Genomic DNA, 16,106 nt, shown 5'->3' on the forward strand with positions numbered 1-16,106 from the left:
AAAAACAACATTCAAACATCCATTGTAAAAAACGACATACAAACATCCATTGTAAAATGGACATACATATATCCATCGTGAAAAAAATGACATACAAACATCCATCGTAAAAAAACGACACAAAAACAACGACATACATCAAAAAATGACATCTGGACAGTCATCGTAAAAAAAAACAAGGGTCATCGAAATAAAGATATACATACATTGTAAATAAACAACATAGAAACATCCATTGTAAAAAACGACATGCATTTATAGAAAAAAAAATACATCCATTGTAATAAAACTACATACATCAATTCTAAAAAACAACATACATACATTCATTGTAAAAAAAAGTCACGCAATGAATGTATGTATGTCGTTTTTCTTTTACAATGGATGTATATTGTTATATATATATATATATATATATATATATATATATATATATATATATATATTATTTTTACGGTCAATGTATGTATGACTTTTTTTTTTTTACAATGAATGTATGTAGTTTGTTGTTTTTTTTACTACATTTTTGTCTCTCCTACAACACTATGTCTCTTGTACAGCGTCCGTGAAGCAACTTATAGGGATTTTTATGACAGCCAATAGCTTCTTTACTGAGGATTTGGCAACAGTGAACTGGAACAACAATCAATGACCATCTGAGGGTGTGATGATGCAGAGCTTCATTACAGCTCTGTTTTTATTAGTTATGAAAAGCAGAATCGGCTTCATTTAACTGGGACGCGTTGTGATTTCAGACGCCTCTGTTTGTCAAGAAGAGGAGCACATCTTTGATTTCGTCTTTAAGGAGCATGTGAAAGCTCTTCAAGGTGTCAGACGGTCGGATATTATTATTGTAAGTCTGAAAAAAATAAAAACAACAACCTTGAGCCAAATTCTCCACATGAGGCCCAAGGAGGGAGGGAGGGAAAAAAAACAAAACATCTTTACATCTGCTCGCTTGGTTGTTCTCTCCTCCTGCAGGCTAAATGTTCTCAGCAGCTGGATGTGAGGAAACGAAAACAAGAGACGAATCAAGCGTGACCCGTTTGTCTCTGAGCTGACGGCGCTCTGCTGACTGACGGCGAGGGAAAGAACGGAGAAAAAATAAGCTGCAGGTTCAAAGAAGAAAAGACGAGCAGAAAAAAGAGAGAGAGAGAGAGAGAGAGAGAAGTGATGGACTAAACGCCGCGCGGTGTCCTTCACTGTTTCACATTTCTTTCAAACAACGACGACGCTGAGTCTGACTGAGTGCCAGACAACCAGAGGATGTCACATTTCAAAGAGCCGACACACACAACCTTGACTTTGAACAGGTTCAGATGAAGAGCTGCCCTCACTGATACCTCCCTGATGATACCCACCAATTTATTTGTGTTGTACTTTAATATTCTCATCAGTGTGTCTGCGTTGGTTCTGCATCTTCTTGATGTTTTTTTTTTCTTTGTTTTTTTTTTCCATTTCTGGAGTCACCGAGTAAATAAACAGCCGTGTACACTCCTGTGATGAAGCCGTGGTGACCTTACCTTCTCACTGTTCTTGTATTTGTCCCAGCTCTTCAGCATCTTCAGCCACTTGCTCGTCCGCTCCACCTCCATGTGTTTTTGCTGAGAGGAAACAGGAAGTGACACATTAAGAACTTTTTTTTCTCTTTCTCTCTCTGCAGCTGGATTTTCTTCGTCTTCTTCTGTCAGAGCTGCCTGACATCTCGAGAGAAGCGCCCAAAGCAGGAATAAGTCGTCTCTGCTTTGGAATCTGGATTATTTGAACCACTTTCACTTTTGTTTTTTGTTGTTTTAACTGAGAGGACCTTTTTTACACATTTTGAAAGACGATCAATTCCAACCAGTGGATGAAAACAAACCATGACACAGACACAGGCGTGAAAGAGTAGAGAGGAAGTATCTCACCTTTGCCTCCAACGAGTCGTAGGATGGAAGTTCCTTCTCACTGAGGAGAGGAGACAGAGAAGGAAACGATCCATAAAAAACACATAGTAAATAAAGCCCTGAGTGATGCTCTGGTCAGCTCTCTCTCTCTCTCTCTCTCTCTCTCTCTCTTTCTCTGACAGGAACATCAAACATGTCAGCACTCAAACAAACAGGAAATAACACAGCAGACATTCGTCCGTTCGGTTTCTTCTTGTGTTTTCTTTGAGACAACTTTAGAGGGGGAAAAAAATCAGGTTTCACTTCCATCGACTCGCACCAGTCAAACTGACTTTTATAAACCTGTACCTCAGACATTTACATATTGACAACTGAGATTGAAGAAGAAGAGCAGCAACAACACGCGTGACTTTACAATGTCTCAGACAGAACGCCATCGTCCTCCATGTTTGATTTTCTGCTGAAGTCACATTTGATCACGTGTCTGTGGAGTCCTGACTGCAGTCCCTGTGCGTCTGCATGCTTATTATCCCAACAATGGGCTGAAACTGGGGCGCTCAGTCCAGCATCATCTCTGGGCTTCTTCTTCTTCTTCTTCTTTTTCTGCGCGGTTAGCGACCTTGACCTCAGGCTGCCTCTGTCCCTGTCTGAAAGCATCACGTTACCCCGAGGTTTCAACCTCCGCCGCTCGCCGTGGATCGTACCACTCCATCACACCACTGCTGCCCTGTGATTGTGGCTAACCGGCCTGTTTCCTGGCTGCATGTGGCAGCCTAAATATAACACACACACACACACACACACAGGGGCTGTTTAAGAGGCTCGCCAACGCTCCCGGCCACAGACACTCGCCGTTAAAGCAGCCTCTCATTTTTTTCCCTTCAGTGAGGTGCTCGAGTTCGAGCTGGACTGTGGAGGTCATTCATTAAAGAATCAGGAATAATCACAGACTCTGAGGTTTGTTTAGAAAAGTGAGCGTTCTTACTGGACGAAGCCGAAGCGGTCGATGAGTTTGTACAGGTGGAAGTTGGTGTCCTCCCAGGGCTCCACGGTGGCCTCTTTACCCTGAAACAAGAAGAGACACACCATGTGGACCGTTCAGTCTTTACTTCGGATAAAGAGACATTTATCACTCTCCTCTCGCGTCTTCACATACGACACTCAGTCACGTTCTTTATTAAATCTATTATCTATTAAGGACACTGACATGTTTGTGTTGTAAACTTCAGTTGTTATTTTTGTTCTACATTTTATTCAGATTTTAAATAATAAACTGTCCATCCATCCATCCTTGCTTCCTTCCTTCCTTCCTACCATCCTATTTTCCATCCATCCATCCTTGCTTCCTTCCTTCCTTCCTACCATCCTATTTTCCATCCATCCATCCTTGCTTCCTTCCTTCCTTCCTACCATCCTATTTTCCATCCATCCATCCTTGCTTCCTTCCTTCCTTCCTTCCTTCCTACCATCCTACCATCCTATTTTCCGTCCATCCATCCTTCTGTCCTTCCTTCCATACATCCTATCTTCCCTTTGTTTCATCCTTTCCTTCCTTGCTTCCTCCCTCCCTTCCATACATCTATACTTCATTCCATCCATCCATCCTTCCTTCCTTCCTTCAGCAGCGTGACCAGCTTCAGGAGACTTCTTTAGACTTTTTGTACATTTGACCGCGAAAACAACAAACCAGTTCATCATGAGAAAAAAACAGAAAACTGAACATTTTATAAAATAATGATCTGAGGCTGTGCGGTTCGTTTTTTATGAAAAATAACCAAACAAAGTCTTCTGATCGAGCTCCGTGTTTCATGCCACCCACGTTCTTCAGGGGCAGAGGATCATGTTTTGATTGGCTGCTAGATTACAAGCGTAGCCCCGACCCCGTCTCCCTTGGGAAAGTGAGTGTGTTTATGTGTGTGTGTGTGTGTGTGTGTGTGTGTGTGTGTGTGTGGCAGCATCTAACAGGTGTGAAATGAGCAGCCAGACGCCCACCTGCGTCACCGTCTGACTCCAAAAAAAAAAAAAAAAAAAAGTCTCCACTTAATTCACCATCATGGACTGATGAAATAGAAAACCCACAATAGGAGTGTGTGTGTGTGTGTGTGTGCGTGTGTGTGAAGGACAGGAGGAAGAGGAGATTATCAAAGGGAGGAAGAGTGTTTGAGAAAAAAAAGAAAATGTGTGTTCAAACAGGCCGTTTGGAGATTTTCCCTTTATGACATCACAAAGGGCAGTAGCCCCTCCCCCCCAGGTGGGTGACACTCCCACAGCTAGGTGTTTGTTCTGCCCTCTGAGTCTGCCTTCTCACCGTAAACAATAGGACATGGAGCGGGAAAGCAGCGAGTACACCCGAGCCCTTCCAGAGAGGGGGCGTGGTCAGACACAGCTCATAACCAATAGCGTGCAGGGATTCGGCCTCTGAACATAAAAGCACCATGGCGTGTGCTTACAGAGTTCTTGAGTGACTGCTCACCAACGAGTCGTTCTGAGTCTTGTTAGTGTTATTTGCACACAGAGCAGATCTCAAGTCCTTTTTTAATGAGATGCTAATTTATGCCTCATTATGCTGAACGATCGGCATATTTCACACACAGAGCATCACGAGTGTGTGTAATTCAGTTAATCAAAGCGTGAACAGATCGTTTGAACAATGATCTCCATTTGTTTAGAGACTGAAACCTTTTTGTGTTTGATTAAGAAAATGAAGCTCTTGCAGAATATATAAACAGATGATAGATTCTCGTTCTTATCAGGAGAGGTTTCATCTTAAAGGAGCGCTCACACTCGGGCTCAATCGTGTTTTTAACCAGACTGTAAACGTGTTCACGTCTGATGTAAACAACTTTTTTTTTTTTAATGGGTGTGTATGTGACTTCCTGTGCTTCTGCAGCCGGCCTCTAGTGGACACTTGAGGAACTGCAGGATGTTGCATATTATTCAACACCAAATATTTCCTCTCGGAGTCTACACATTTTTTTTACGATATGTTTATGAGGAGACTTTTAGTGTGATATCGTCAAACTGAATCCGTTTGTTATTCACATATCGTCTCTCCGGATCTCGTCATCAGCGGCGTTTGTTCAGCAGACGTGAAAACACACTCAGACGTGAGGGAAGCACAAGTCGAAGATTTCTTCTCTTTTCAGCAAAGAGAACAAATCATGTTCAATATCAACTGGCTGATGAGCGAGGACGAGAGGTGTGTGTGTGTGTGTGTGTGTGTGTGTGTGTGGTCGTCGTGATAACTGACTCCATTAAACTGCCGCCCTCCCCTGCAGGGACAATGACGTTGATGTAAGCGCTGATTGGACCTCATTGTGCGTCTGAAACACTCGAACGCACACAGACACACAAACACGCCTCCATCATCTCCCCTCTCCACGCTCTCTTCACTCGTAATGAGGACGCCTGATTATGCAGCCTGCTGGACTAAATTAAAAAGAGTGATTTACAAACGGAGCGTGGTGGGCTGGTCCGACTGATACCGCCGGGCTGTGAAATGGTGAGAGGACACACACTGCGAGCACACACACACACACACACACACACACAAATCTGAAACACTGTGGAGAGTTACTGTCCGGTGTGGCTCAGCACAGATACTCAAAGGAGGAAATCACAGCTACACTTTGAAGTCACTTTACGAAGCCGAGGCTGAAGTGTAAAAAATCCTGCAGTTCTTCCAGTGTCCACTAGAGGCTGGCTGGAGAAGCACAGGAAGTCACATACACACCCGAATAATGACACAGCTTTAGGTACAAACTAACGAGTTTGAGCTCATGCACGGAGACGTGGTCGGGGTCACACGTTGACTCGTGGAGTCGATTTTAAACCGCGACTCGAGACAGAACTTTTTCGGTCTTTATGTCGAGTTGAAGGAACGCTCCTTTAAGAAAAGAATGACAGAGTGCATCTATCTATCTATCTATCTATCTATCTATCTATCTATCTATCTATCTATCTATCTATCTATCTATCTATCTATGTATCTATCTATCTATCTATCTATCCATCCATCCATCCATCCATCCATCCATCCATCCATCCATCCATCCATCCATCTATCTATCTATCTATCTATGTATGTGGTCGGTAATTAAACTGTCACATCTGGAATTCATCCAATGAAATCACTCGCTGCACGTGACATCATAAAGCTCGCTTCACTGCCGCTCTCACACATTTGACTTTCAGTCCTCTAAACGTGCACGCAGTGTGCAGCGTCAGATGGCTTCTATATGCATAACTCGTGTGTTCATTTTTATTGGCGGTTAATGAGCTCCGGCTGCCGGTGGGATCCGACTCGTGTTTCGTAATCACAGCTTTGCTCAATTCATAAAAAGGTTTGAAACACGGAGCGGTCCGACTGTTATTGTTGTGTTTCACGGGGCAATGAGGCCGTGATTTACGGAGGCGTCCCCTCCACGCTGTGAGGAAGTGTTGCTGTGAAGTCGGTTCAGCGGCGGCTGGACGGACGGAGCTGTTACCTTGTCATATTTGGCGACGATCTCCGCTCGCTCTTGGTTGAGTTTCACCGCCGCATCCTGATCGGTGTCAGACGCTGGAGGGAGACAAAAGGAGAGAGAGAGAAACCAGCGTCAACAAGTTTCTAGAATAACAGTAAGACGTGTTTTTTTTTGTTTTCAACGAGCTGAAAGCAAAACGAAGTTTTCAAGGTTTTACAGAAAGACAAGAAGAGCTGAAGACTCCACAAGTCAGTCTTGCATGCATAAACAGCCCAGATCATCTGGAGTTACTGGTTATCCTGCCACTTGTTTTTTTCAAAGGAGACCTGGCCGATAGAGGCAGAAAAACACACAAAGGGAGAGGAGATACAACAATACCAAAGATTTGACATTATAATGGGAATGTCTATGAGTCAGATCCGAGTTAAAACCATCGGCGTCCTGGAGACTCTGCTTCCAGGTCTTTGATTTAAGATTCATTCTGCGACAGATTCCAGGCTGAGGCTGCAGAAAACCCAAACGCCCTTTTCCCAATCTCTGTCGTCCAAATATGGTGTTTCCTCTCTGCAGAGAAACCAAGATGGCGGACAAACTACCATCGCGAGGTGATACCACCCGACGTCCCTGACGCCCGGCCTCGAGATAACACCAATAATAACTGATTACACAGACAGTCCTGACCCTGAGAGCGTTCTGCTGATGTCATCACCATGAGTCCAAACCTACTGAACCCAGACATGTTGAAGACGATCCTGAGTGGAAATGTACAAAGTTTGTGGAGAGCTGATGAGGAGGAGCTCTTTTCTCTCACGCTGCTTCCTGCACGTTCAGTGTCGCCGCCGCCGGGGATGAAACACGAACACCTCTCACTTCTCCACGCCACCATTGTCACTTTCTCACAACGTGCAAATCTGTAGCACACACACACACGCACGCACGCACGCACGCACGCACAGGCAAGCACTTCCTGTTTCAGCCGAGCAGGAGAGGCGCCAAACATCGGATGTGTTTTAACAAAGCTGGCACACACACACACACACACACACACACACACACGTTGAATGTTGTGTTCGACACGTCGTAATGAAGGCGGATGTTGAATCGTGCCTTTAAGCACTGACGGTGGATCCTGGTGGGATTATTATCTTTAAAGTGAAGAGTCCCGGACCCTTCCGACGCTCCCTCTTAACTCCGACCTTTTCTTTCATCTGCAGCCTCTTCTTCTGACCTCCAACATCCCAGCATGCTTTGCAACACTGACACTTCTCTCCTTCTTGTCAGTTTTTTTTTTTGAACCCTTCACAGAAACTATTTGACTCCAGTCCAGTCATCCTCTGACTTCCTCTCCGGGTCTCTGGGGGGGGGGGGGCGGGGGAACGGCTTGACAGGAATTCCAACTTGCTCTGAACAAACGCGCTCCTCATTGAGCCGGCTGGCGTTTTTTATGACAGGACGGTGAGTGTCAGTGAAAGGCATGCTGCTGTGGGGCTGCACACAGCGGGAGAGAGAGGACGCTGCACAACACGGCCGACTGTCTGCACCGAGTAAATAAATACAGTAAAACTGTTTTTTTTTTTTCCTGCCGGGAATTCCTCCCCAGGAGGCCCTGCGGTTCCCATGGTGAGCTGGAGAGGAATTAGGAAATGGGATTCGGCCTTTTCTTTGCACCGCAGCTTATGGTTAATTCGGAGCCCCTTACAGACACATTAGTATTCCACAGCGGGCCGACTTAAGCTAAATGCAATTAGACCCTTTTTACGCTCCGAGGATCACACTGGCATCTGTGACCGCGATGGCGAGCGTGTGTACGTGTTTTTTATTTGTGGCCGAGGAGCTCTCGTCGGACTTGTAGAAGGGTTCACTGAGTTTACAGGAGACCCCCTTGGGTTTGAGGTTTACAGAGCGTTTGATTTTTATTGACTCTTAAAATATGTTCAACATCACAATGTGACCTGCGAGAGGACTGGAGCTCGCCGGACACAAAAGTTAATTAATGGCAGTAAACTGGATTAATGGGACACTCGCTTAACTTTGATGGAATCAAACTCGACTGAGATGTAAATGTGCGTGAACTTGTGTTGAAATGGTCAACCGAACAGGAAGTGACCAGAACGTGGATAAACCGACAAAAGAAGAACAAGCACACAGCTGATCTGTGCTCGGAATAATCCTTTCAAAGATCCCTTCTCTCCTTGTCATCCTGCTTACCATCATTACAAGGTTATAGACCCCCGACTGAGCTGACCTTTAACCCCCTCCCTCCGTCTTTGAGCTGCCACTCGCCAGCCGGGAGGCCGATGTCGCTCCAGCTTTCTGTCCTCGTCCTGCTGTGATGAAAATGTCCCTGAACGTCACCCGCCCGGCCAGCTGGACCCGTCCCAGCCACCCCCCCCCCCCTCGCTCTGCCCTTCAGTCCTGCTTCTCATGCTGCATTCAGGTCACGTGGGACTTTTTACTGTCAGCGCCGAGGGCACAGCATGAGAACCATCGGGAGGGGGCATCGAGGATTCAGGAAGTCCAGTGTAACTTCCTCCTGCAGCTCGTTTGTTTGTTTTTTTCTTTTTGTTCAGGTCGGAGGCGGCACATTGTCTTTGATTTGATCCGACAGCTTTAATATCAAACTGTGATCTCCGTGCTTCACTTTTTCTCACTCCGCTGAAAACCTGTGATTACACATTGAAAACTGTGTTAATGACAGATGTTGACAAAGGTGAGAAAAGAAAGGTGTGAAAGCAGAGCGGGAGTCAAGTAACCTGTCGTGTCTTTCATAATACATTTAAATTTAATCCTTTAATATCGTACACTGACTACAGGTCGCACTAAAGGGAAGTGATCTTATTTCACCATTTGATCATTTGCAAGATCTCAACCATCCAACAAAACCAATTTAAATTCTCCCGCTGATCAAATTTACATCCGTCCTAACCTTTCATTCACATCCCCTTCTACTTGCTCTGAAGCTAAGCTAAGCTAGCCGCTTGTTCTGGTACCATCTGTTTTAAAAATGTTGAAATATTTGCAACGTCCAGCTGCAACAAACCGGAGGGACAAAAGAAGCCACTCGAAGGCATCAAAACGAGGATTTGTGTTTTGCATTTCTCAGCATGATTTTACTTTTTTATGAATCAAGAGAGATCGATTAGGGTGAAAACAGCTGCAGCTATAGTTCCATTTCTATGGTAATTTTCCAAAAGAGTGACATCAAAAGAATAACTTTTGATTCTCCGCTCTCTCTCGGCAGATCGCCCGGCAACAGATGATGGTCAAAAACACTTCACGACAAGTCAGGATTGGTGAATGCCGATCAGAGGAAGAGGACAAGATGAAAGACGATGGATAAGTGTGACCTGGACTATAACAAGTTCTGTCTTATAAATATGCAAAACAGCAAAAGATGGCATACTTCCTTTTTTGTTGCTTCATTTATTTTACTGCAACAACTGAATCTACACTTCGGCTTCAAAGAGCCGTCGATCTTTGCAGGGAGAAGAGAAAAACAACGAGTGTCTGACAATAAACCATATTTCTACAGGCAGCCGCAGAACGTGACTGGAAGTGTTTTGTTGGTGTGTGTTTGTTCCTCATTATTGTCGCTGTAAATGACTCCGCTGACAGCGAACAACACCAGGACTATAATCACGGCTCTCTCCGTTTCCTCTGCTCTCCTGCAGCCTCTCCACGCTGCTGTAATGAGCACCTTTGTTCTTTTATGTTCAGCTCTCTGCTACAAACACATATTTTTACACGTCTTGCTCTCTAATGGATGGTTTCTGTTTATTTCTAATTATAAACAACAACAACAGTAATAATAGTGCAGAGGTTGATGGGTTTCTGCAGCGGGATCGACTTTAAGTCATCTTAATAGAGACCAATAAAGCAATAATGAGTTCCTAAAACACTGGCAGTAATAATCATTCAGACAGCATGATGACAATCACAAAAAGAAAATGATGTCACTCTCATCACAGCAAACGAGGGATAGGCAGCTGCAGCCACTTCACACTGCGCTAATAAGTGTCATTACTGAGCTCCCCAAACAATCATCTCTCTTCTGTATAAACATCAAGATGACAACATGAGACCAAGTAACAACCAACCAGACCAACATGAGACCAAGTAACAACCAACCAGACCAACATGAGACCCAGTAACAACCAACCAGACCAACATGAGACCCAGTAACAACCAACCAGACCAACATGAGACCAAGTAGCAACCAACCAGACCAACATGAGACCCAGTAGCAACCAACCAGACCAACATGAGACCAAGTAGCAACCAACCAGACCAACATGAGACCCAGTAGCAACCAACCAGACCAACATGAGACCAAGTAGCAACCAACCAGACCAACATGAGACCAAGTAACAACCAACCAGACCAACATGAGACCAAGTAACAACCAACCAGACCAACATGAGACCAAGTAGCAACCAACCAGACCAACATGAGACCCAGTAACAACCAACCAGACCAACATGAGACCAAGTAACAACCAACCAGACCAACATGAGACCCAGTAACAACCAACCAGACCAACATGAGACCCAGAAACAACCAACCAGACCAACATGAGACCCAGAAACAACCAACCAGACCAACATGACACCAAGTAACAACCAACCAGACCAACATGAGACCAAGTAACAACCAACCAGACCAACATGAGACCAAGTAACAACCAACCAGACCAACATGAGACCCAGTAACAACCAACCAGACCAACATGAGACCCAGTAACAACCAACCAGACCAACATGAGACCCTGAAACAACCAACCAGACCAACATGAGACCAAGTAACAACCAACCAGACCAACATGAGACCCTGAAACAACCAACCAGACCAACATGAGACCCAGTAACAACCAACCAGACCAACATGAGACCAAGTAACAACCAACCAGACCAACATGAGACCAAGTAACAACCAACCAGACCAACATGAGACCAAGTAACAACCAACCAGACCAACATGAGACCAAGTAGCAACCAACCAGACCAACATGAGACCCAGTAACAACCAACCAGACCAACATGAGACCAAGTAACAACCAACCAGACCAACATGAAACCAAGTAGCAACCAACCAGACCAACATGAGACCCAGAAACAACCAACCAGACCAACATGAGACCCAGAAACAACCAACCAGACCAACATGAGACCCAGAAACAACCAACCAGACCAACATGAGACCAAGTAACAACCAACCAGACCAACATGAGACCAAGTAACAACCAACCAGACCAACATGAGACCCTGAAACAACCAACCAGACCAACATGAGACCCAGTAACAACCAACCAGACCAACATGACACCAAGTAACAACCAACCAGACCAACATGAGACCCAGTAACAACCAACCAGACCAACATGAGACCCAGAAACAACCAACCAGACCAACATGAGACCAAGTAACAACCAACCAGACCAACATGAGACCCAGTAACAACCAACCAGACCAACATGAGACCAAGTAACAACCAACCAGACCAACATGAGACCCAGAAACAACCAACCAGACCAACATGAGACCCAGAAACAACCAACCAGACCAACATGAGACCAAGTAACAACCAACCAGACCAACATGAGACCCTGAAACAACCAACCAGACCAACATGAGACCCAGAAACAACCAACCAGACCAACATGAGACCAAGTAACAACCAACCAGACCAACATGAGACCAAGTAACAACCAACCAGACCAACATGAGACCAAGTAACAACCAACCAGACCAACATGAGACCAAGTAACAACCAACCAGACCAACATGAGACCAAGTAACAACCAACCAGACCAACATGAAACCAAGTAGCAACCAACCAGACCAACATGAGACCAAGTAACAACCAACCAGACCAACATGAGACCCAGAAACAACCAACCAGACCAACATGAGACCCAGAAACAACCAACCAGACCAACATGAGACCAAGTAACAACCAACCAGACCAACATGAGACCCTGAAACAACCAACCAGACCAACATGAGACCCAGAAACAACCAACCAGACCAACATGAGACCAAGTAACAACCAACCAGACCAACATGAGACCAAGTAACAACCAACCAGACCAACATGAGACCAAGTAACAACCAACCAGACCAACATGAGACCAAGTAACAACCAACCAGACCAACATGAGACCCAGAAACAACCAACCAGACATGAAAGTCCAACTAGTAATCAACACCCCTCATAATAAGGCTACGCTAAACCTTCATGCTAACATGTAGCACCATCAACCAGAGATATTCATCGTACGTTATTATCTGTGTGCTAATTGCCATTCATATTGTGGAGCGTGATATTTGGAAGCAGAGTGTCACTGTGGTGTAATAATAGTGAAGTGGGGTGACCTCACTCGGTGTTTGTGTGACGAGTAACACAACAACACTTCTTCTCTTTGGTGAAATGATGTCATTAAGGCCGTGAGTGTGAGGAGTACTGACTCCTTTAAATCGGAGGAGCTTCTGGTGTGTTTGGAGGTTTTTCTTGTCCAGACTTTTTATGACTCCACCACTGAGCCACAGGCCTCCAAATTCAAATTACATAATACTAAAAAAATGGATAAATTAAAACATCTATTTTGCTCAACATGGTTCAGAAGGATTGGTCATTTCCTCGGCTCGCTGGTCGCTACATACTGGACGATTTTGAGCCTGAATGTGATTTGGAGGATCATTTAAGAAATCTATAAATTGTAAACACACATTTTGGGGAAACCATTTTTGTAGTTTTTGTTGCCCTGTTTTTACACAATCGTCTAAATAATTCACATTTCCACAAAACCATGAAAAAAAAAAAAAGTGAGCAGCGTTCCCTCTGTGGTCAATGTGTGTGGTAGCATTAGAAGGATGTAACACTGCTTTATGAGCCTACTGAGGATAAAAACGAGCGTTTTAGTGGATGACTTTGACACGATCCGAGCCTCAAAACTTTCTGAACTTATCGACTTTTAGAGCCAAAATGAATTTAAACTATACTGTGATAACCAACAGAAGAGAGGGCATAGCAACACAAACCATAACAGATCATAAAGAAGAATCACTCGATAGTAAGTATAAAGGTAAACAAACCTGACTGGATCAGATCTTTACCTCTTTTTAATCCATCCAGCAGATCCTCAGAGCGAGCTTTAGTCCGCATCGGTCACACTTCAGCCAACATGCAGCAAACTAAAACACAACCTCAACTACCTCATCCCATCGCTGTCACTTCTGCAGCGCTGCTACACACTGACTGACACACACACACACACACACACAGAGAGAGAGAGAGAGAGGAGGTATGAAGGAGAGGCAGAGAGAAGTGAGATCACAGATGGCTGAGTTCACAATGCTGCTGTTTGTCGACGTACACGGGGAGAAAGAGACAGACAGAAATGTGACTCGAGGAGCGAGTCAGTCCCACTCTCAACATTCCCCCCCCCCCCCCCCCCATCCCGCCCAAACACAACAGCACACAACAACGGGCTCTGTTGAAGGCTTCAGAGCGAGGACGGACAGAGACGGCGACTGTTTCAAAGCCGCTGAGGAGGAGAGGAGAGCGTTTATCAAATGTCACTCAAATAAAAATGTGTCTGACTCTTTGTTGAGTCTCTTTAGAAAGAAAACGGACAAACTTCAGCAGCCATTTGGATCTAGTTGTTCCAAACCTACACCAGGACCAGAACCAGGAGCAGAACCAGGACCAGGAGTCAGTACTGGGCTCCAATAGAACCCAAAACACACACCTCTTGTGATTGGCTGATATGTAACGATGTGATGCGAGCCTCGAGAGAGAGAGAGAGAGAGAGAGAGAGAGAGAGAGAGAGAGAGAGAGAGAGAGAGAGAGAGAGAGAGAGAGAGAGAGAGAGAGAGAGAGAGAGAGAGAGAGAGAGAGAGAGAGGAAGTGAAAATGTCACCAATCAGTCGTCGTCCACAGACTCTGCTGAACACGTGGCGAGGGCGAGGACGGGGAGGGACCTGAACCGGGCAGACGCTGACAGTTTGATGATGAACCGTTTCCATTAAAACGTCATTATAATATCGATGTGATGGCCGCCGTGTGTGTGTGTGTGTGTGTGTGTGTGTGTGTGTCATGTGAGTACAGGAAATATCTGTGTGTTCGGCGGATGGGACTAAAGTGCTGTTGTCACTGCTGGATCCGGGGTCACAGCACAGAGGAGAGGGAGGGCGGGGCGGCGGGCGGCGTGCTGCTTTCAGGCGTCTGCTCCAATTTCTGGGAGTCCACTTAATCCTGGTCTCTATGTGAGCCTTTAAAAGTGACCCTGATCCAGCACCCAGATCCACTCAGTCCACGGGCCTTCATCTCTGGGGGGGGAGAAGGGGGGCGGCGTGCTTCCTCCTCCGCTATCTTCACTTGTGTACTGAACATTCCTGAAAGCGCGCTTATCTTGGACGCCAGCAGCTGACTCTCCCTCACAAGTTTAAACTGATGAGTTTGAACTCTGGAGAGTCGAAGGACTAAAAGCACAAAGTCCATCCTGGGCTCGTTTTCTTTTCCCAGATTTTTCCAGCATTAAAACGTTCACAGCTGTGGTGAATCCACCCGGGTCAAAAGGAGGAGACACGACCGGTCGGAAAATAAAGAGCAGACTTCAGGACAAGGATGGAGAGAGGTTGAGAATCCCGTCACCTTCCTGATATATCAAACCTGGAAGAATCTGGCTCCGATGTTTATCCACGAATGGAACTTCTCTCCCTTTTCCATTTCCCGTCTTCACCACTTTATCTAAGATGCTAACTGGCAGTTTGGTGAGTGGGCGGGCTTCCTGGCACCATCCGGCAAAACAAAAAAGAAAAGCCTTAAAACAAACAAACAGATAAACAGAAAATAACCTCTGACCTGAATGTTCCTGTGAATAAATTAAAAGAATGTTCTGTTGTGTAGCTAAACCCTGGAAGAAAAGTCCGACTTTCTTTGATTGACAGCGTTCACACCTGCACACACACATTTCACAACAATGAGAACATCGTCCGAAGTGAAGCAAGCGAGCGAGCGAGGAGCGAGAGAGAGAGAGAGAGAGCAGAGCACTAACTCACAGTCCCAGCAGGAAAATATTAATCAATAACAAAGTGTCTGTCAGTGGACGAAACAGGAAGATGATTAGATCTTAGTGTTCAAAGAGGCTTCAGATGAGAGAGCTAAATACAGGTACGCCGGCTCCTCCCAGGAGACGAGCCATCACCTGCAGCATCCTCGCTTCCTTAAAGAACCTGCAGCATCCTCGCTTCCTTAAAGAACCTGCAGCATCCTCGCTTCCTTAAAGAACCTGCAGCATCCTCGCTTCCTTAAAGAACCTGCAGCATCCTCGCTTCCTTAAAGACTTCTGTGAGAGGAGGAGAATGAAGGAGGTGTTATCACTTCTGTGAGAGGAGGAGGAGAATGAAGGAGGTGTTATCACTTCTGTGAGGAGGAGGAGGAGAATGAAGAGGAGAATGAAGGAGGTGTTATCACTTCTGTGAGAGGAGGAGGAGAAAGAAGGAGGTGTTATCACTTCTGTGAGAGGAGGAGAATGAAGGAGGTGTTATCACTTCTGTGAGAGGAGGAGGAGAATGAAGGAGGTGTTATCACTTCTGTGAGAGGAGGAGGAGAATGAAGAGGAGAATGAAGGAGGTGTTATCACTTCTGTGAGGAGGAGGAGAATGAAGGAGGTGTTATCACTTCTGTGAGAGGAGGAGAATAAAGGAGGTGTTATCACTTCTGTGAGAGGAGGAGAATAAAGGAGGTGTTATCA

The 16,106-nt window shown here is 45.3% G+C and overlaps 1 protein-coding gene across 3 annotated transcripts in view; it reads right to left on the minus strand.

The window, feature by feature from the left end:
* The window catches only part of usp6nl (USP6 N-terminal like), a 56,748-nt gene that overhangs the window by 15,790 nt on the left and 24,852 nt on the right, over positions 1-16,106 (minus strand). The window contains exons 1-5 of one of the 3 annotated variants that reach the window (XM_079335693.1): positions 13,465-13,733; positions 6,374-6,447; positions 2,872-2,951; positions 1,908-1,947; positions 1,524-1,604 (exon numbers count right to left, since the gene is read on the minus strand). In XM_079335693.1, the coding sequence (XP_079191819.1) occupies positions 1,524-1,604; positions 1,908-1,947; positions 2,872-2,951; positions 6,374-6,447; positions 13,465-13,513 (324 nt within the window). In that variant the 5' untranslated portion in view covers positions 13,514-13,733. Of the gene's footprint in view, positions 1-1,523; positions 1,605-1,907; positions 1,948-2,871; positions 2,952-6,373; positions 6,448-13,464; positions 13,734-16,106 lie in introns of those variants that run through there. The other 2 variants (XM_079335694.1, XM_079335695.1) reach the window with 2 other exon arrangements.

This window comes from Symphodus melops (genome assembly GCF_947650265.1).
Source record: "Symphodus melops genome assembly, chromosome: 22".
Taxonomy (NCBI): Eukaryota; Metazoa; Chordata; class Actinopteri; order Labriformes; family Labridae; genus Symphodus; species Symphodus melops.